Below are 21,136 nucleotides of genomic sequence, written 5' to 3'. Positions count from 1 at the left end.
GCAGATAAAACTCAAGATTGCAAGGGTAAAGGTCTCCTTTAAAACTTGAGAAACCCATCCTGGTATTTTAAAGTAAGGATGACCTAGCTTAGGGAATGTAGAGATTTGAAACAGATTGTGCAACCTTAGAATAACTGAGACTGAAAACGAAGAGAGTTATTGCTGATGATTAGCATTTCACATGTCCTCTTACCTTTAGGAACACAAACAGTACATATAACAGTAAGTCTGATTGCTTGGCAGTAACAGCCACTCTTGTGGTAAGCAAGTGTGATAGTTCTCTGAACTAGCAGCAAACATTTTGCCTGGAGAGGAATGACTGGGAAAATGCCCAAGATACATGCACAGTAAAAAAAAATTGCTATGCTGTTCTAAGGATGCAGTATATTTTCTCATTGTTTTCTGGGGCAGAAACAGGAGGGAGAGATGAAAGTCTTCCTTTACATTCCTTCTAGCCACGAAGAGAAAGTATTTTTAGGACACTCAAATAGCCCCTTAAGTGCAACTCAGCTGCTGATAAATGTAACAGACTTTGGTGATCAAATGAACACATAAAGAGTTGGTAGAAAACTGTAAATTACTTTATGAGAGATTCCAGTATTTTTAATATTGTGTTTAGCACCAGAATACTAAGTTAAACAGCACCCTAGAGTAGATGCTCATTAATGATAGCTAAAGTGTCAAATAGAAAAAAGAAGGGTTCTTAGTGAATTACTTTGCATATATGAAAATAAGGCTCCCAGTTTCAAAGGTAAACTTTAATAGAAAGTGCCAAGAAAATAGTGAAAATGTCTGCAGCTTATATGTTGAAGGAATTGGGATTTTCTATGAATTAAATGCACAAGAATCTGGATTTCCCTAATTCTATTTTTATTGCAAGCAAGGAGAAAAATCTTGAAAGCAATAGCTCCATGAATAGAAATGAATAGGAATGGGGTGGGTAAGACCAGAAAAACAAAAGTGATATCTTAGAAGGTAAGAATTATTAGGATAAAATGAGGATTATAAAAGTAAAAGAAAAAAAAGCTAGACCTCACAAATAGTATAAAAATAAATAGAAAAAAAAACTTCACTTAATTTCTTGTCTTTATAGCCTAACCACCCCATATTTCCTTTTCTTAGTTAGATTCTTGTTTGGAAAGGTAACTGAGGCCCTGAAGGAGAGGTAACTTCAGACAAGCACATATTATTATTAAAAGTAAACACTAGCTTCAGAGGCTCTAAAAGCACAAATTCTTGCATGTTTTGAATAAATATATTAATGAATGAATTCAGAATTAATATATTCCTAGCTAAAAGTTTCATTAACTTTATGTTATTTGAGTAGCAAATAACTGAAAATTAGAAGTAGATTTCTATTATTTACAAGTTGTGTATTTCTTGATCTTGACAGCACTGGTAAGAAGGTACTAAGATGAAAGAGGTACTTATCCAACTATTCCAGCTTTGCACAATCTAAAAAACAGCAAAGGAAAAATATTGTGATGTTCAGTTCTGAAGTGTAGGTCCTGCTCCAAAGAGTTATTTGAGTACCAATATATCCACACTATTGCAGACTTAATTTTATCTATTGTCTGTACTGGTGTTAATCTTTATTATCTCATCATGCATGAATTTTCCTTCACCTGTATTTAACTGGTGAAGCATACGGATACTTGGATGTGTTAACTTTCTGCTTGCTGCCTTCCAGCTTTTCTTTTTTTCAAACCAGATGTGGAAGCTTAGTGTGTTTTTAATATGACACAATGTGTACTTAAACTGTTTATGAATAGTCTGACATAAGAGGTACATGCAGATCTGCCTCAAGAATATCTTGGGTCCAGTATGTGCTTTCATTCATTTAATTTCAGTGGCAGGTCAGCAGAAAGCAGTAATATAGCAGGTGGAATACCAGCAGCTGGAAAGTGGTTAAAAACAATAAGAAGTCTGAAAAGGAAAATTTGTCAGAAACTCAGAGAGGCTGAACACAGGAACAGCTTTATTCTTTACTGAAACTTCATGATCACTGAAGACGGGCATCTCCAAGATACAGGATACTAATCATACTCAGCAGCCTGGTTTGATAATTTCTAAGATCACCTAGAACAGTTGCAAACTCCGATGGATTTAGCAGTTGAATGAAAGAAAGGGTTGACTTACTGAAGTAAAAGCCTCTGTCTCCACACACAAACTGAAGAGCATCAACCAGCTCAGCACCACAGAGTGTTTCTGGGCCAGCAGCAGCAGAACTGGTTAAGGTAAGCAAACACAGGCCAAGGTAGAAGAAATGAATGTAGGACACAGTGTGCATCTTCACCTGCCAAGGAAGCAAAAGCAGTGTCAGAATTTCCCAACAGAGTCCTAAAGAAAATGACTCCTGCACCCTTGTGAATTGAGAATGCATATGTACTGTAATTTGTTAGACAATAAACACAGTATCAGGAAATGTCTCACCATAATTTTGCAACTGTCTACATATTCTAGTGCATGTATTTTGTAAACTGATTACTTCCTCTGGTGAATATTCTTGGTTCACATTCACACGTACTTAGAGAACCTTGTAGTATCTGTGATTTATGGTTGCTCCTGCAAGAGGAGGATATGGAAGAGTGCAACACACAGGCAAAGGGAAGCCCAGAATAATAAGAGTAATGACGACTAGACAACCTTGAATTGTGTTGTCTGAGATCAGATAGGCTAAGAGGGAATATGACAGTTGCCTGCCAAGGTACTGTGGGAGATGGACGTGACATACGACAGAGAAGAGCTATTTAAACTGAAGAACAGCACTGGCACTAGAATAAATGGCTGTAAACTGGATGGAAGGAAATTTGGCCTAGTAGGAAAAGGGTTCATAATTAGTACTCCATGGTTCTCCAGCCACCTTAAAAAGGGAAGTACGAGGACAAAACAAAAGAAGTTTCAAGGTGGAGCTTGCCAAAGTTACAGAAGAGTTGATGTGGTATATTCCATAGTAGGGGACCGCATTCAATGACTTACAGTCCTCTGTTACTAGCAAGTTAACATTTGGAAACGTTCAAGAAATTAAGAGGAGCACTAGTGGAAATCTTAAGGATTTGTGTTTTTACTTGATGGAAACAGCTATACTTTCACCGACCTTGATTATATCCTCTTAGTCAGGTTTGGCTATGAGGTATAAACAGAGGTGATGATAATTTTTTTCTCACTTACGTTTAGTTACAAATTACCTTTTTCCTGGACTTGTGATTGAAAAAAGGCCAGTCCTCAATGGGTGTAAATTTTCACCATTCCATTTATCCACTTCCTTTTATATTAATTTATATCAACCAAAGGTCTTACCCAACATGTCAAAGAAGATGGCATTTTTTTTTTTTCATACTAGGAAAAGCTATTTATATTTAGTAGCAGGACAGTGAAGAATGTGCTTAATGCATATTCTAAACTGATTTAGATCATTTGCCAAAAATGCTAGTTTTGAAAGGTGTAAATTTGCATTTAATTTCATTTTCTTTCAAGGTTAATATTAGTATTGCAGTCAGGTAAGAAATTACAAATCTTTCTTGCACATACAGTTAACCTTGGCTTAAAACTGCTTTATATTAGCAGACTAGTGCAAAGTAATAGGAGTAAAATGATTAATCTTCCCTAAAGTTTCTTCCAGGGTTTCAGGGACCATTTAATCATACTTTTTCACTGAACTTTTGAAAAACTGATGGAGTTATCTATTGTCTGTTCATATGGGATCTGATCCAGTGAGGTACGGAGCCTTCTCTAGTCAATCGTTTTTGAGAATTCTTATTTTCTTGGCAAGGGATCTTAGCACCTTGCTGGATGAGCCCTCTATTTCAACTTAAGTTGAAGCTGAATAAGAGACAAATCTATAAATAAGTTGGAATTTATTCCCCTTTTTTTCCTGGTATTCCACTGTGAAAATAATGAATAAATCTAAATCCCATTATATATCGTAAAAAGAAAGGATAATTATTTTCCCATTCACAAGATTCTTCAGCCAACTTTGCCATGCAAAAACCAACAAGGTTTAATGCATGGACATGACTTCAATGGCAGATGGAAGAAGATTAGATTATAAATGAATGATGGTAACATGAGGCATTATTTCCTGTAATGATTCCATATCTTAACAACATCAATTTCTTTTTTGCCTTGCCATATTTTTGAATTTCTAAGATAAATGTGATGCACCTGCAGTTTAAGATGGTTCCCAGTTCTGAGGAGGTAAAGCAGAATGCTGTTTAGCACACTGCCTCAGAAGGCTGAAAGACATTACAAATACAAGAACGTTATGTATTTAACAATTTGTTCTTGTATAACATTTGAGCCAGAAATAAACATAAATCTTAGACATTTAACAATTTTGTATTTTTCAAGACTTTTCAGCTGGGTTGCATTTTCAGATAAATATCAGCACTGAACTACAACAAAACAGATTATCTACTGTTTTTCCTTTGGTGGAAGCCAAAAAGGCTGCACAGTATAAACCACAGAGAATTTCTAACTTTATCTCCAAATTTAAAAACAGTCGAGAACTTTCAAACAAGTAAAAACTTTGGGGAAAAGAAAACAGACTCACATGTTTCTAGGGCTCAATCAATTATTTGTTAAATTGAGTGCTGTTTCATCAAAACTAATTCCAAAACATAGTTTAAAACTTTGACTTTACTTCATCATTTAATTAAGCATAACATTAGTTGATTCAATATGTTTCTGATAAAATCAAAGTTCCCATTTATGTCGGAGGGGAATATTCTTAAGAAAATACAGAGTTGTAATCCAATATTGCTTCAGGTTCTTTACAAACAGGCAGGGTGCTTGTAATGTCCTCAATTTGACTAGAAAGTTGAGAGTTTAAAAGAAAATGCATTGGCATGTGGGTGGGGTTTACTGAAGCATCTAATTACATTTGGAAATTGAATACAGGTTCAGGATGAGCCTGGTTAAGCACTTCTTTTAGTTGCATAGAATGACTGACCATATTTTCACAGCTGGAATTTCCTCTTTTTGCAGTAAAATAACCATCTTTTGTTGCATTCCTCTTTTAATAGTCCAGAAGAGTGGCACCACAGAGGAATGTCATATATGAACACTCTACATCTCTTTTACTTCTTAATTCTTCTATATAAGTCATTTTCATCTAACAAACTATCAGTTGGCACAAGTTGTGATTAAGAAATCTTCACATGCTTGGTCATTTTAAGAACATATAAGAACACCTACAATAATTATAAATATCTTGAATGGGGCAACATTTTTATTGATAGTATATGCTACAGAAAAAAAATCAAGTTATATGTAAAATTACATTTTCTATCTAGAGGTTGGACCTGATTACCAAGCAATAGTAGAAGGATGTAGTTAGTATGTAATAACAGCATTCACTAGTAATTATTACATAAATAAAGCATATATACTCTAGAATGGTTCAAGATTTAAATACTGCTAACTTTGATTAAAGAATCTGAGCTACATCCTAAACTAAATCAATATGTTCCATTGATTCCAAGGAAGCTTGGCAGGGTGCACCAGCTGAGGAACTAGCACATTACTTTTATGTCTCTTAGTGCCTTGCTCAATACTTAAAAAAAAATCATCTTCATCTTTCAAGTATATTGGAAGGGATGCCCATTTATACATTAAGAGAATGGTTTCATCCATTGCAATTACAGACCTGCTCTTTTGAATCACATTAAGGAATGAGATAAGTGTGGTTTAAGTGTAAGACACACTAAAAAAATAATTGGGCCCTAAACAATTAAAACAGGAGAATTCTGTCAACTGCATAAGTGTCCTTGCAAAATATTAAAGAAAAAAAGTTCTTGAAGGCTATAAATTTGCTGATAATGGAAAGTTGAACTAGGGCCAATTGATAGAAATAGAGGTCAATGCACCTACTGAAGCCAAATTTACTTAAAGACAGTTTATATTAATGTGTAGAAATCATAGGGTCATAACATGAAAATTCACATGCAAACTTTTCTGAAACAGCCCTCCCTACAAGGGAAAACTTGGAGATGAACATGTAGGGGAATTTCCATTTTCTTTATGTACAATTGCTCAAGCTATACAAATATGCAAGGTCAGCAAGAGTCACAGCTGGTTTCTAATGTAGAAAACAAATTGAACTTCACATTTACTTTTAAATTATGAAAGCAAAAAACAAGTAAATGCCACAATGCTGCCAGAAAATTGCTGCAGTGACAACATCTCTTAAAAGTTTCCTTGTGAAAGCATGAACATTTTATCTATAATTGTGTATAATAAAACTGCAGAAACTTAACATGTGAATAATACCTTTTTTCCTATAAAACCCTGCACCTGCAGAAAATAGCTAAAAGTTCTTGTTTTCAGAAGCATTAATTAACAATATAGACAATGATGTAATTGGACCCCTTAATAATGACATAACTGAAATATTGCAAAGTTCTCTGAATAGAAGTGAAATTTAAGACATGTATCTGCAATAGTTTACCCTTACAGTTCTCTATGTAATTGCAACTATTACATACAGCCATTTTCCGGATCACATAAAATTGCATGTTCAGCAATTTATAAATAATTCTCAGTTCTAAAATAATGTTATTGAAAAGTGCACAATACTCTTCAAACCAGAAGCAGACAATACACAGTAAAATAAAACTAAAAAAATATTTGAAATAGTAATAAAGATTTACCTTCAAGAAATCACAAAAGCAGCACTTAACTAATTGTGTTGAAAGACTGTTGATTTTTTCCATTGCTTCTTAAAAGTGCAAAGTCTGGAAATGAATTTGTTAGCAGTAATGATGAGAAAAAAGAAATCCAGAGAGATGTGAGATGTTGAGAGCAATGTCACATTTCAATATTGAGGACTTTATTCCATTGCGCAGGCTCTATCTGCTCTGATTTTAGCAGTGACAGTGAGATTTAGCAAACAGAAGAGGGGTTTAGAGAAAATCCTGACATTTATCTACATTACACAGACACTGTAGACAGGAAACAGCTGGGGGAGCATTTGCCTTCTCTCTCTCTCCCTCTTCTGGCAAAGTTACCGAGTAAGGACTTTTTTGGGCACGGTGACAAATAACATCATACCTTTGCATTTTAAAACTAGAGCACAGAAGCATATTTTTTTCCCTTTAAAAGAATGTGAATTAGTGACTGAGGGGTTAGCAGACAAAAAAGCTTGTGCTGCCATGAAAAATAAGAAAATGTATTCTGGTTAACTTTCAGATAGCTCTGTGTGCATTTGTATTTGTGTGTGTGTGTCTCTGCATTTCAAATATATAAAAACTTATACACGTAAGGGCATTGTTTGTATATATGTGTACCTTTGTATATATGTGCACATTTTATTTATGCATAGAGGCACAGGTATTTTATTTGTATAGTATAGAAAGACAGGCAGTCGGTTATCCGCTTTTTTCTTAATGCATCTTTACGTTATTAAACTTGGCACGCCTACATGCTGAGTAACAATTAAAACCTTCAACTCTCTGTGCTATTAACCCTAAAATAGCAGTTTGTAGTTTGCTAAAAATAACAGAATTGTTGAGCATTACCTGTAAATAGGGCAAAATAGCTTTGTGATCTTTTAGCAACCACACAGGAGAAGTCGTATCATTTCCTAGAATTTACAGTACTATGAATATAGTAACACAAGTAGCCCAGTTTGGGGAGCTTCCATGACATTTATCTTAAATGTGCTGTTGTAATTATAAAGTGATTTTCCCCCTTTTTAGTAGTAATCTTCATAATTACTCTTGATAACAATTTAGATGACACTGGGAAAGAGAAAATTCAACTTTGTTAGTTCTGCAATACCTAACTTTTGCCTTTTTATTTTTCCTCAATTATGAGTATATTATAAATAACACCAGCTGGCCAGCAACATGCTCTCACGGGTTATGATGTCATTCAAATCCCTCAACTGTGTTAGTGGCTTGCAATGTGCTCCAACCCAGCTGTTTTTCTATTTATAATGTATGCTTGCATTTCAATACTTAGCTATTGAGAATAAAGTTGTGATGTTGTTTTATAGATACAATTTGTACTTGTTACCCTTTGGTTTTGGAAGATGGCATTTAAAAGTAGAGGATTAAACGAGACTGCAGCTCCAGAGACCAAACACATGTCACAAACTGCACGATTTTCATAAAAACTGTTTCAGAACATTGTATTTTGTCCCTGTCCCCTTCCACTCAAGTGAGAGTTGCATGCTGAGGTGCTACCTGTACTTTATTATTGAAAATAACAATTGAGATCATGTTGGCCCAGGTCCATTCTCAGTTTTCAGATCCACCTTGAACTATATGGTGCTTGCCAGGCAGAAAGGACATATTTAGTTATTTGTATCCTCTACGAATGGCTAATACTCTGCTCTGTGCTGTATGGTTAGCTAAGCTGATTAATCTTTGGAAGGGATTTCTTCTAATGAAACATAATGGCAGAATCACAAGGGGCTTTGAGGTAAGTTTGTTTAGTTCAGGTAATACCAATATTTCAAGTATTCTAATTCACATTTGTACTGCAGGTACTGTATTTTAATATTCTGTTCTGTTTTATTCTTCCCTCTGCATTTCAGACGTCATTCAGTAGTGACACCATTCTACACATAGCTTGACGTAGCCTGCTGCAACTCATAGCACATGTATCACTTATTTCACCAGCCTAATAGAAGAATGTGGGAAGAGGAATTATCAAAGCTCTGATATTCTTTATTTTTGTCTTTTACAGTACTACAGATGGGTGCACATACTTCTGCCTTTTTCTTCCTAAATAACAGAAGGAATCCACTCATTCATCACTTCCCCACTGCCTGAGCTTCAAACACTCGTTTCACTCCTCACTGCTTGCTTTCTCCTAGGTTTCACCAGGGCTCTCTTGATCATGAGAGCAGCATGCAATAGAAGATGCAACTTTTGGCTTTCAAGGTAGCCAGAGAATTGTGGTGCCTCTGCACAACTGGAAATCTTGTTTCTTTCCATGGAGCCATTCTAAACTCCTATCCTCATTCCACCTGACCAGCCTAAATTTCTGATGCATTTCACTTCTTTCTTTTAGTTCTTGTTTTAAAGTGGTATTGTGACAAGACAGGAAAACAGAATAAATTCAAGAGAGGTTTTTGGCAGTAATTTTTAGACTTACTGTTAGTGCAGTGCTTCTCCTCACTAACAAGTAATTCCACTTTTTTTCTAGAAAATTAAATATTCCTCAGGACATATTGATCTTGAGATCACTACTTTCCTAAAATACAGCTTCTATTCTGGTGATAATATTCTAGTCAATTTAGCAGTCTGTTAACTAATGGAGATTTGTTCATTTCTCCCTTGTTAAATATAATAGCTTTTACTTTATATACCATTTAGAATAAAGTACTGTATGATCACTGCTTTGTGATTGAGTGCTTATACAGTTACATTCACTGCATTGAATAAAATGCGCCTGTAAACTACAGAGTGTATAGTAGTCTTCAAAATACTCACAAAAGATGTCTAGGTCAGAAAAAATTATTTAATTGGAATTTGTATAACTATTCTACATTAAGAAGCAATAGCATATATATCTTTGTTTGGCTTCTTAAGTATAATCTGTAGTGATATAATAGCCACAAAGATACAGGAAATGTATGAGATGAGATAGATAATCAGATATTTAGGAATTTATGTGTTCTGATCCTCATCTTTTTCACTTTAATACTCCTATGATATCACTAACATGCTGTAATACTGTGGAGCTCATGCGCCAGTTCAGGGAGAACTCCATTTTATAGAAGACAGTTAGCAAAACTACAAATAATCAATTATCCTAATTAATATATTATCCCTCCTTAAAACCTTCCTTAAAAGGTAGGAATATTGCCACAATGCCTGAAAAAATCTGAACTATAGTAAGGAAACCGTTATGCCATCCTCTTGCATTCTTCTATATTGGATCACTGTTACCTGTACGCAGTTATTTGCTATCTGTAACTGTTGTTTCTTTTGTTACATTGGGATTATAAGTTTTCTGGAACCAAGATAGAACCACTATAATAGATATCACCTGAGAGGGTGATAGGGCTGAGAGCATGGTGGAAAACAGGATGGAAGAAGAAAATAAACACAGTGGCTGGTGAACAGGTGTTCTTCATTGTATGAAAATAGCAGAGACAAGATTGTCTTTTATTATGTTGTAAGGACATTCATCCTGCACAGAACATATAGAGATGCAGAAAGATTCATACATTGAGCTATATTGAATGCCACTGTTAATGTGTCCCCTGTCCTCTCCACCCCCCACCAAAAAGAAGATGAGCCTTTTGAAGGAATGATGTCTTATCAGTTTTCCCTTAGCTTACTGACTGGTTACTGAATTCAATTCACTGGGCCAATGGAAACTGTATTTTTTGTGTCTTTTTTCTTTTTTTTTTTTAGGTCCCAATCATGATATTAGACATTAAAGATCATTATTTTGCCTAAATCTAGGCATCTAGTATCATTTTTAGTGCTGTGGGATATCCCGCATGCCCCCAGCTTCCACTACAGAGTGATATTTATTTCCCATAAGTCACTGTGCTCTATCTGCTGACCTCATAGAGATTTCTTGCATACTTTAGGGCATCTCAAATGGCCTTCAGCACCTGCAGGTAACTCAACCCCACCATAAGGCCTTCTTCTGGCATGCTGATCTGGGATTCTTTTAAGTGCAGCCTTTGGCCTGAGTATTACCTTTGGCTTCTTCATAAATAGAGTGTGTCATTTACTATATTTGTAATCCATTTGTGAAGAGGTTTTAAAGTGGAGAACACAAAAATTTTCATTGAATTTCAGCATGATTTAAGTGTATATTTTCCTTATTCTCCTTTGCTTAGCCTCCAGCTTTAGCTCTTTTGGTTTGGAGCTGCTTTTTTTTATTTGCTTCATAAATAATTTTGTTTATTTTTGGATAAGATAAAATGTTATTTACAATGTTAGTATTATTTTCTGAAACACACAAATGATTGTTTAGCTCTTATAGTCTCTAGTAAATTATTTGTAAAATGTTATGTGTTTACTATTAGAGTAGTTTTGCTTTCTTTTCTAGGAAACAACTTTGGAGAAAGGGGTAAAAGGGAGTATTTTATTAATATGGAATGTTGTGTTGAAGTTAGTCATAATTCAAGTATATGGTGGAAAATTCCTTTCATCAAGTTAAAAGTTAGGAAATCAAGAAAGAAGTCATTTTGCTAGAAAAACAAGTAACAAATTTGATGGGGGGGATGAGGGCATGCAATTTGAGCTGTCATTACATTGGCAATATTGAAGAGACACCAAGGAGAGAACAGTGCCATGAAAAGCAGTTTCTTACTTGGGCAAAACAGGGAAAGTGCAAGTTTCATGGTTAAATGAGGATCAAGTAAATTAGAACCTTTCATATTCACTGATCAAGAAACACACGCGTGTTTCAAGAGCAGGATGGATGCATTAGAATCTCAGTCCAGGATTACTGCTTATAGGTAGTAGTGGTAGAAACAATCAGTGTTAATAACAGGTCAGAATTAATCCATGGACTTGTAAACTGAAAGTACTGAGCACTTCACATTGTATGGAGTAAGAATAACTGCTTTGCTAAGACTACAAGAAGGCAAGGACTTTATTGCTTTCAACTAGGATGCAGAGAAAGTGTGTGATTAGAATGTTCTGATGAATAAAATGAAGTACCGTATAATTTTAATTTATAGTACAAGTTAAAGCAGCTACTATTTTGAATATTCTTGTATTAATATGTTTTTTTCCCTAGGTTTTAGAAACAATTGCTGCTAAAAATAATACAAAGCCAAATATTGATCTTATTTTCCTACTCAAATGAAATATACATCAACTATTGGATATATTGTTTTCACAATTTAAATACTTACATTTTTTAAAAATTATAATATATTATGGAAATTACTTATTAATTATTATGAAGTGGCATGAGATGACATGTAGTTATGACTGGCAAAACAAAAATACAAAATATGAAAAACAATACTAAACAAAAAAGCTCAAACAAAATGTGTTTCAACATTTTTTAAAGTATCTTTTTTAGTTTTTTTAATTTCTGTTTTGTGGGAAATTTTGAAATAGTTTGTTCTGATTCAGAATAATCAGAATACCAGAATTTTCCATTAAACTGGAAATTCCCAGTTTCAGCTGTCTGTAGTCTTGTTCTCCCTTTCCCAATGTTAAGCACTGAATAGATCATCTTTGCTCCAAAAAGTTACTTTCTTTCTTATTCCTAAAAGAAGCAAAAAGTCAGAATTAACAAAGAAAGAAAACTGAAAAATATGACTGCATAAGCTCCATGCTTGCATGCACAGAAAGAAGGCAAAACAAGTGGGAATTGTGATAGGCTGGTGTTTACATATATGTGTATAGCTCCCTGGTAGATGAAGGATGATTTCCACAAGTCACTTAGATGTCTGTATCACAGGAAGAAAAATGCATGGCCTTAGATATTTCTTTCATTTCCTAAACTTTTACCTCCATATTTAGATGAAATGTAGAGACATATTCATTTTTTCCTGAGTCATCTCAAGGTTAATCTGTGATCATAGATTTTTATAAAATACAGTCTAGCAGATACATTTAATGGTGTTTTGCTTTTCCTGTAAGTTAGACACGTGAATGTTAATGCCTATGTGCTTTTTTGTTTGTTTGTTTGCTGACTCAGAAAGAACTGTAGAAGAGAACAAACTGAATACTGTAAATTTTATCATAAGCACGTTGCATACTTCAATACAAAGCAAACAGTGTAAGCACATGGCAAAAATGCCTATTTATTTTATCTTGGCCTGAAGAGTTTTTGCATGAGTTACAATAAGGAATACTTTCTGAAGTCTGTACTTATAAACAAACACTATTTGGAGATGAAATAAGATGTCTCTAAACAAAAAGAACATCTGCTTAAGCCATTTTTAATTTCTTTAATTTACAATTAATCTGGCTCCTACTGCATTGCTTAGGACTCTTTCTTCTGGGTTCACTTCTCTTCACTCCCATGATTTACTGCACAGAAGGGGCTTATCTCATAAAATTTATACAGTGTTTTGTGGACTAAAGCCAGTATGTTCTGCACCTTCAAAGACTAAGCCTTCGCATTGACATTTTCATTTCTGTTTTCTTCAAATAGAAGTTACAGATACATTGGTCACCTCTAGTTTGGCCTATTAGTTATAGTGATACTTTATCAAAATTTTGATCAAAACATTAAAAGCTAATTAAGAAAAAAAATAAACCAAACCCATAAACAACCTCACCTAATTATAATTTTAGATTTTGGTTAACTATGCTTTTATTAAGTAACTATTGAATAATTCCTTTAACTACTGAACTACTAAAAAGAACCTACAGAATGACAAAGTTGCCCCAAATAAAAGCTATATTGAGTCTGTCATGAGTGCTTCTCCGTAATAAAGACTTAACCAGCGTCATTTAAAGTTCAGACCTCAATCTATACTGTAGCCCTAGGATACAGCAACCATCTCTTCAACTGTCATCTTAAATGATATTATCTGATCAAATGACCAAATCAGATTTCCTTCCCCTCTTTTCACCTTAAAATATGAAGTTGGACTACAGCAGGCTGAGGCTCTGCATTTAGCAAAATAGGAGTGAATCTATCTTAACTCCTGTATGGATTCTGTGGTTCTGAACCATATCTGCTTAGTAAGCTTGATGTATTTTTCACCCTTTATTTTCATCTGCTTTGTCTTTGATAATGTTATTTTGTCATTGGATATGTTTTTAGGTTTTCTGAGAGGCCATGGCAACTTAGGCCATTGAGACTGATTTTGCAAATCTGTGGTTTCAGATTTCAGGGCATCCTGTATGTGAATGCATTAAAACAAACAAAAATATCTTTGATCTCTAACAAATCTTAAATACGATTGCATTGCACTTGGCTCTTATTATCATTTCTGCCTCTGAATTACTGTATTACCTTGAGCCACTTGAGCTATTTCTCCAATTGGTTCCATATTTTCCTGTCTGTGAAACAGGAATAATAGTTCTGAAATGTTTTGTAATGTACTTTGAGACTTATAGAGGGAAAGCAGATCAAGCCACATTACGTATTTTTTTTGAAAACATCATTGTGGCCCAAAAACACCTCTGTATGTTTATAGGAAGTGACAAGTTACTGTGTTAGCCCTGTGCATATTATGTCTCTGTCATCTTCCAAAATTGTTAAGCATAGCTGGAAGAATTCCCAACAGATGCTTCCTTTTACTTATTTTCTTATTTTTGTCTTTTACACCATTTACAACTGTTCTTGTCAAAGACCTTTGCAAAACTGTTTCTGGAATGACTGTTCTTCATACCATACTAATATTAAAGTATGATAAAAGTTTATGCTTCATTACTCTGCTGTTTAAGAAAACAATGCTGTTATTTAAACTTATGTAAGTGAGGAGTAATATATCTGAAAAAAGTGAAATATAACTGGAAAGGGAATTGCATCCCATGAGGTGGCAGTCACCAATGGCTAGCTATGTATTACTTGGGATGTATAGGGAACAATTTAATAAATAATCCTTAGTCTAAATATGTACACATAGCTGATTTATAGAATAGGGTCCTGATTCTACAAGTAGATTTATTAGCATGAAAGTTTTTTCCAGTCTCTACACCTGCCTATGGGTTGAGCCATGCCCCTGTGCAGAAAAAAGCCCTGCTGGCTAAGAGGCTACTATCTGGGTTGCTTTTCAGTGGTCATGAACACCTGCAGCGCTGACTTGACTTCTTTTGGTGCTAATAGGTGGTTCCCATTTCAGATTGATAAGACCAACTTGCATCTTACTTATCCTTTCCATAATAGTTTAACCTCTTTTCCTTCAGTGTTATGTAGAATATTAGATCTTTTTTTTAAAAAAAAAAAAATAAAAAATCATGAATATGGAAGGTTTTATTACATGAAAAACACACAAAGAAGTAAGAAAACATGCTTTGTCTTTGTTAAAGAGGGGCAAGTTCTGTGAGAAGTGTCATGGGTTAGAAGTTTAGATGATGAAGAGAAATGAGAGTCTTAAATTGTTTCATTGTTTAGAATTCTAGCTTTTCTCACAAAAGATTAAGAGAAGGAGAACACATTTACTTCATATTCTGTGTTATCTATTTAAACAGGACTTTCCTGTTTCTGTGTCTACTTTTACAGCCATCACATATTTAGTTTGCCAAATCTTTATTTTTCTTGCATGTTTTTTTGTTACATAGGACACTTTCTAGATCAAAGAATATTATTGCTTCTTTAGAAAAATGTTACTGGTTAAAATCTTTCTTTTTAAAGGCAACAGCATTATGATTATGGTAAGGAACTGAATATTGGGGCAATTTTGAGATGCTTCCAAACACCATCAGTGTTTCAAAACACTCCTTTAAGATTTGAAAAGTGTAGCAGGCTTTGTAGCAGATTTTATCAGTGGAACAAAAACCTTTGCTTATTATTTGATTTAAAAGGTTTAATTTCTTCATAAACTTCTATTTCCTTTCTTTTGTCTTTTGACAGAAAACAACGCCTACATACAAGCATGATATCTAACTATACTTTGCAATGTTGGGGGGGGGGTATACTTATCTGTCTTTTAGTGAATGATTCAGATTTTTAACAGACTTTTTTATGTTTCTATAATCATTAATACCAGATCTATATGCTACTGGGTCATTCAGAAACACAAGTCTGAGCCAGATCAGCTGTGAACACAAGATCACATTTCAGCTGAACAAGGCAGAGCAGAATTCAGCATTGATGTGGTTTTATGCTGGTTGCAGGAGGAGACATGGTATTTTATTCTTCATAACATTAGAGGGGTGCAGGCAATTGTTATGTGAGCTGGCATAAAGACTGCAGGTACAAAATTAACCTGTCAAAACTTGAGCAAATTTTAACAGGCACAGTGAGTCTTGTTTGAAGATTTGTGTCATGTATGCTTGGAATATTTTTATATAGTATTAGAAGCCCTAAAACTGAGTGTACTAATCATTGAACCATGGACTTCGGCAAGATTGGAACATACTGGCTTAGAATCAGTTGCATTTTTTTTTATCTTAAAAATTATTTTTGGGTCTTTTTGTAGAAGATTACAGTGCTCTGATAGGTGTGTTACGTTTCTGTTTCTTTTATTCTAGACTTTACTGATAATTTTTATCATTTTTTTCTATTCTTATTCTATAAACATATTATTTATATGGAAATGAAAGTGTGCTAGGTTTTTTTCTGTCTACTTTTTGTTGTGATAGGTATATATGATTCTAGTCCTATTGAAATACATGTAAACTTACTGTTCAGTTCTTTACTGGAATAACATTTGTCTGTTCTGCCAGTATTTCTTCCATCAGAAGAATCTATAACATTGCTACTATATAAAAATAACAACCTCTCCCCTCTAAATTAAAAAAGGGCATTTCATGGTTGAAAAATCAAGCACATGATATGAAAAAAAAAAAGAATTTACAGTTGCACCTGAACCCTTTCATCAGCTCCCACTGTACATTCAGTTTCTTCCCTGAATGAAGGAGGAATTCTTTGCGGAAAGTACTCTGTGGTCATGTAATTACAGGTTAATAAAAGGATGGACTCAAGGCTACATGAGTGGCCACATGTTTGGCATTTCCAAGACTACTTTCCAGTCTTGCAAAACATCCATCTGAATAGCAAACGTCATTTCTTGGGCTTTGAGCATGAGCCTTACTCCTTTTGCTCATACTTACTCCTCCTGCCACAAAAGTGGTATCTCATTACCATTTAGTAAAATTATTATTGCTTCTCCGTGGCTGCACATGGCATGTAGTGCCCAAAGATAGGAAAAACAGTCTGTATTGTTGTGTTCAATGTCATACTTGCCAGCGATGATGTTTTTGGACGCTGTGTCTACACTTCACAGGGCGGGCAACCTAGGCACCGCCTTTCTTTGAAAGTTACAGCAAAGAAGGGTATGTGCTCGGGTCTTGACTCAAGGCTCAGGGTGCGGACAGGATGTCCCCACCTCAACTGGGGAACTTAAAAGTGCTTCTCAGTTTCACTGTCCATATGTAGTCACAGGAACCTCGTTGACGAAATATTGCCTCCTATAATTTTAATGTGGCTCAGTCTTCCTGCAGACAACCATTACGTGACCTTATATGTAAAAAGATCTGATGATCCAGATGCATTGTGTACTAATTACTTGTACTTGCTAACTACTACCAGGTTTTTATGGCTGTCAGGTGAGTTGAGAAGTCTAGAGCAATCTTCATTCCAAACACCTGAAATCCTTTTGTAGCTCAGCAGGCACATGGCCTTTCGCTGTCACACTACTATATATGACAAATTAACCAAGGTGTTCTCATGATTTAGTTGGGAAGCTCTGTTAAGAAGGTCTGTCTGCTAAAAGAAATGGTTTAGCTGATACTGTTATTCTCCATAAAGGTAAGAAGGCATATACTGAAGCCAAAAGAAAAGGTTTTAGCAGATCTTAATGGTAGGTCCTAGGTCCCTGATTTTATCCTTGCAGTTACAGATTATTATGTTTTTCTTTCCTTCCTCTCTTGCACTGATACCCCATGCTATGCATAGTGGGGAAAAAAAAAAGCTGTCGTGTTCCACTGGGGCTCTATACATGGAGACATTTTTAACATTCTTATAAACCCTTCAAGACACATACTGATTATGAATATTTATTAATTTATTTCAAAACTAGTGAAGTCTATCTGATTTTGATCATGTGTGATTCTTTTTGAAAGGCAGTGTTTGAATAACAGGTGAGACAGAATGGTTTGATAAAAAGAAAAAAATTACGCCTTTGTCTCTTCCATCCAAACTGATAGGTGGCTTGCTTACTACCTACAGAACTGTAAACTTGTTTACATTTATGCTTAAATACTGTTCAGTGTGAAATCTATCCTCAAAATAACTGCTGAGACTTCTAAGTAATCTTAATATTAATGAAAATGTTCTCAAAATCATGTTTTAAAATACAGTATTTTAAATATGCATTATGTGAACACTTCTGGTTTGAGTTGATTCATGTGTTATAAGAACCAGCTGAAGTTCATGATGTAACCATGTTAACACTTTTTAATAGCTTTTTGAGAACACAACACAATTGTGTTAATGATAATCAGTTAAAGACTCTATTTGTTCCAGATGTTACTTTCCTAGGCAAAAAAAAAAAAAAAATTAAGAAAAAAGAATTTCTTCTATGTCCCTGTTTAATATCAATTACTCAGAAAAGTCCTAATGTCAACCTAATCTCTTTCTTTAGATAACATACTAGCAAGCCATAGCTTGAATTGGATACGTGAATACAATTGTGAAAGAAACAGAGATGCCTAGAAAAGCATTTTCTTTTTCTGGCATGGGCCTTTAGTTCCCAGTGGCCTAAAGTCCCACACCACAAAATCACTATAATTGGCATGGCTGGCAACTTATTCTCTCATTGTCAAACAGATCCTTTACAGTAAATTTGTAGGAACTCTGAAATTGAGCTAATACCAAAAGTATCAAAAGGAAAAAAGAAAGCAAACCACACACAGATTCAAGCATACCATTAAATGACTGACTTTTGATAAACTGTAAGAGTAAGTGACCTATATTAAAAAAAAAAAAAAAAACAACAGTTGTTTATTAGTTGCATATATTTCAAAGGTTCTTCCAAGAGAAACTTGACATTCAATGCCTCATCAGTAACATGGGTACATTTTACTAGACTTATGTTAGATAGACATGTCCAGGCTTGTTCATAATGTTAAAAAAACATTGTTCTTAAGGGTTATAACTTTAAGAACAAAAGGAATCAGGATCTTGGGAGGTGGTGAAACATTATGCATATATCTCTATGTCGCAGTAGTAGCTGGAAAATATCTTTAGTTATTACAATAGGCTGTAAGAAATACCTTTTCCTGGGACTTTTCCTCCCTGCATAAGTTAGGAAAAGGTATGATGGCCCAGAAACTCTCCTGCACTAGGACAAGCTCAAGAAAGGGAGTTATGGGTCTTAGATTCATACAGTTATGTTGCTCCTCTACATTGCTCCAGAGGATCTCCCCAATAAGGCTATCTCAGGCAGAGGACATGTACAAGACCACAATGAATATTCCATGATTTTCAATCACGCCATTCACATTCACAGGATGTTCTTGGGATACAGTCTCTTGTAGCACCTCTTGTAAGGATATTTGCTCTCTTCTTTGCTCTAAACCACAAATGCTCTGTGGCCCATCATGCTGCTTTTCCTGAAGGAGTCTTCTCACTGTTCCCCTTCAACATAGCCATTGATCTTTTTGTGACTGCATGTTCTGATTAGTCATAACTAACAAGGTTGGAGAGGAGTGAGGAAGGAAGCAGGAGGCTCCAAGAAAGGAGGTGAACCTACTGCGCAGAAGTAAAGCAACATTCTTCTGCCCTCTGCGCAAATGGTCACTGTACCTTGAGGACTGTGTCATTTTGGACAGTGCTTGTTCTAGTCATTTGCACCAAGGACATAAGAGTTCTGGCCAACTGTGTCTTGGTCGTTCTGGGCATGCATTGTGAGCATCCTTGGTACTATCATATGATGAGACTACAAGGAATTTAGCTACATGGAACAGCTGCCACATATTTGCTGAGTTTTCCTCTGGTTCACTCAAAGTACAAAGCCATCGCCTATGAAGCAGGTGGACTCGCAGTGTGGAGAGTGCTACAAGAATCACTCAGGACTATAGAGTTCTTCAAAATGCCTGTAGGGAGAGCATGGACTGTCACTGTTTATTCCAACGCAGTGAAAGCCTTGACCTTGGTAGACACTGCTCTTGCAAGGTAAGGGAAATATACCATCTATATCAACAGATATTGGGCATTAGGCCAAAAAAAGTCTTCTTGTAAACAGGAAAACCATTTTTTTTTTTTTTTGGTTAAGTGTAAAAGTCACTTCTGTTTTCCAATTTAAGCAGATTTTATTAGCCTTACATGGAGAAAAAGAGTCTTAAAAAGTAGTGAAACCTGAAAGACAGACCTTTTTTCCCCGCTGTTGTTAAATACAAACCCTCCCCTCCCAAATGGCAGAAAATGTTTTTTGCCAATACAGTCAGAATCTACATAAAAAGGCTACACATATTAATCACAGTCAGATTAAGCACTGACTTTTTACAGAAGCGCTGTGACATGTTCATACACTTGATGGGCTGCCTTATTTGGATGTTTTCATAGTGTTAATGAATTTTTGCATTTTGATCAGGAAAAAACAGAAAATTTAAATACAAGTCATGTAGTGACAAGTTTTTTTCAAAGTATTTAAGGAAAAAAGCATCCCCTAATAGCAACATGTGTTTGTAAAAGAACAGTGGGCAAAGAGTGAGTGCCACTAGCCTTCTCTGTCATATAGACTGTTGAATTCTCCACGAGTATTAATTAAAAAATGTCTATTATCACAGTTCCTGTATATCACTGCAAACAGGACATCCCGCCTTACAAAAAACAAAATCAAGAGTCAAGAAGAGACCCTTTTCCATGTTTGTCAATAATCCTTTGGGAAACCTGTACTTATCAGTCACTTCACTGCCAGTGTTGAGGATATTCTAGATTCCCTCTCTCTACTCTTTTCTTGGTCATGTGGGTAAAACCACTTGCCTGGACTCCCCAGTGTTTTATATGTATAGAACTGCAGTAAACAGACAGCTGAGCTGAGCTGGAGTAGTGCTGCTCTGTGTTTAATCGTATTAACAGTGGTCAGTTAAGTCTGCACTGACTATTTACTTTTGCTGAATGGTGATGCTGCCTACCAAGACTGTCCTTGTGCCCTAGAGGGAAGCGGACTGCAGCCATATAGATAGGAGAGATGTTCCACTGCCTTATCTGCATCCTCATGACTGTAGACCTGGGTTACATTTCCCCATAGACCTCATTACATTTCCCCTCCCAGGGAATGATGTAGTCCACTTCCTCTTGCTTGTCCCTGAGGTTGTGATCACACCCTTCTCCCAGCTGTGAACATCTTGTCTCCAAAGGAAAAAATGCTTGCCTTATGAGTTTGGTCTGCTCAGCAGGGTTTTGGAAGGAACATATTTGGTGTAGAAGTATGGGGATTAAGCAGTCTGATATGAGATTGGGGCAGGATGGGTTATGCTGTGTTAGGCATGATGTTCTGGAATACTGGGGTAGGATAGCAAGAGTGCAGATCACCTAAGCTGTGTAAAGAATTCAGAGCATGTTGGAGGAGAGCTCTCTT

General features: G+C 35.3%; 1 protein-coding gene across 1 annotated transcript in view; it reads right to left on the bottom strand.

Moving 5' to 3' along the window:
* The window catches only part of IGF1 (insulin like growth factor 1), a 59,186-nt gene extending 52,312 nt beyond the window's left edge, over positions 1 to 6,874 (bottom strand). The window contains exons 1-2 of the mRNA XM_009465846.2: positions 6,651 to 6,874; positions 2,140 to 2,296 (exon numbers count right to left, since the gene is read on the bottom strand). Of these exons, the coding sequence (XP_009464121.1) occupies positions 2,140 to 2,296; positions 6,651 to 6,713 (220 nt within the window). The 5' untranslated portion in view covers positions 6,714 to 6,874. The remainder of the gene's footprint in view (positions 1 to 2,139; positions 2,297 to 6,650) is intronic.
* Positions 6,875 to 21,136: the final 14,262 nt, after the last annotated feature.

The sequence above is a fragment of the Nipponia nippon genome, unplaced genomic scaffold, assembly GCF_047370975.1.
Source record: "Nipponia nippon isolate SJK-2023a ecotype South Korea unplaced genomic scaffold, ASM4737097v1 scaffold_3, whole genome shotgun sequence".
In the NCBI taxonomy this organism is placed as follows: Eukaryota; Metazoa; Chordata; class Aves; order Pelecaniformes; family Threskiornithidae; genus Nipponia; species Nipponia nippon.
The sequence above is the reverse complement of the archived record's forward strand: the minus strand, read 5'-3'. Positions and strand labels throughout refer to the sequence as shown.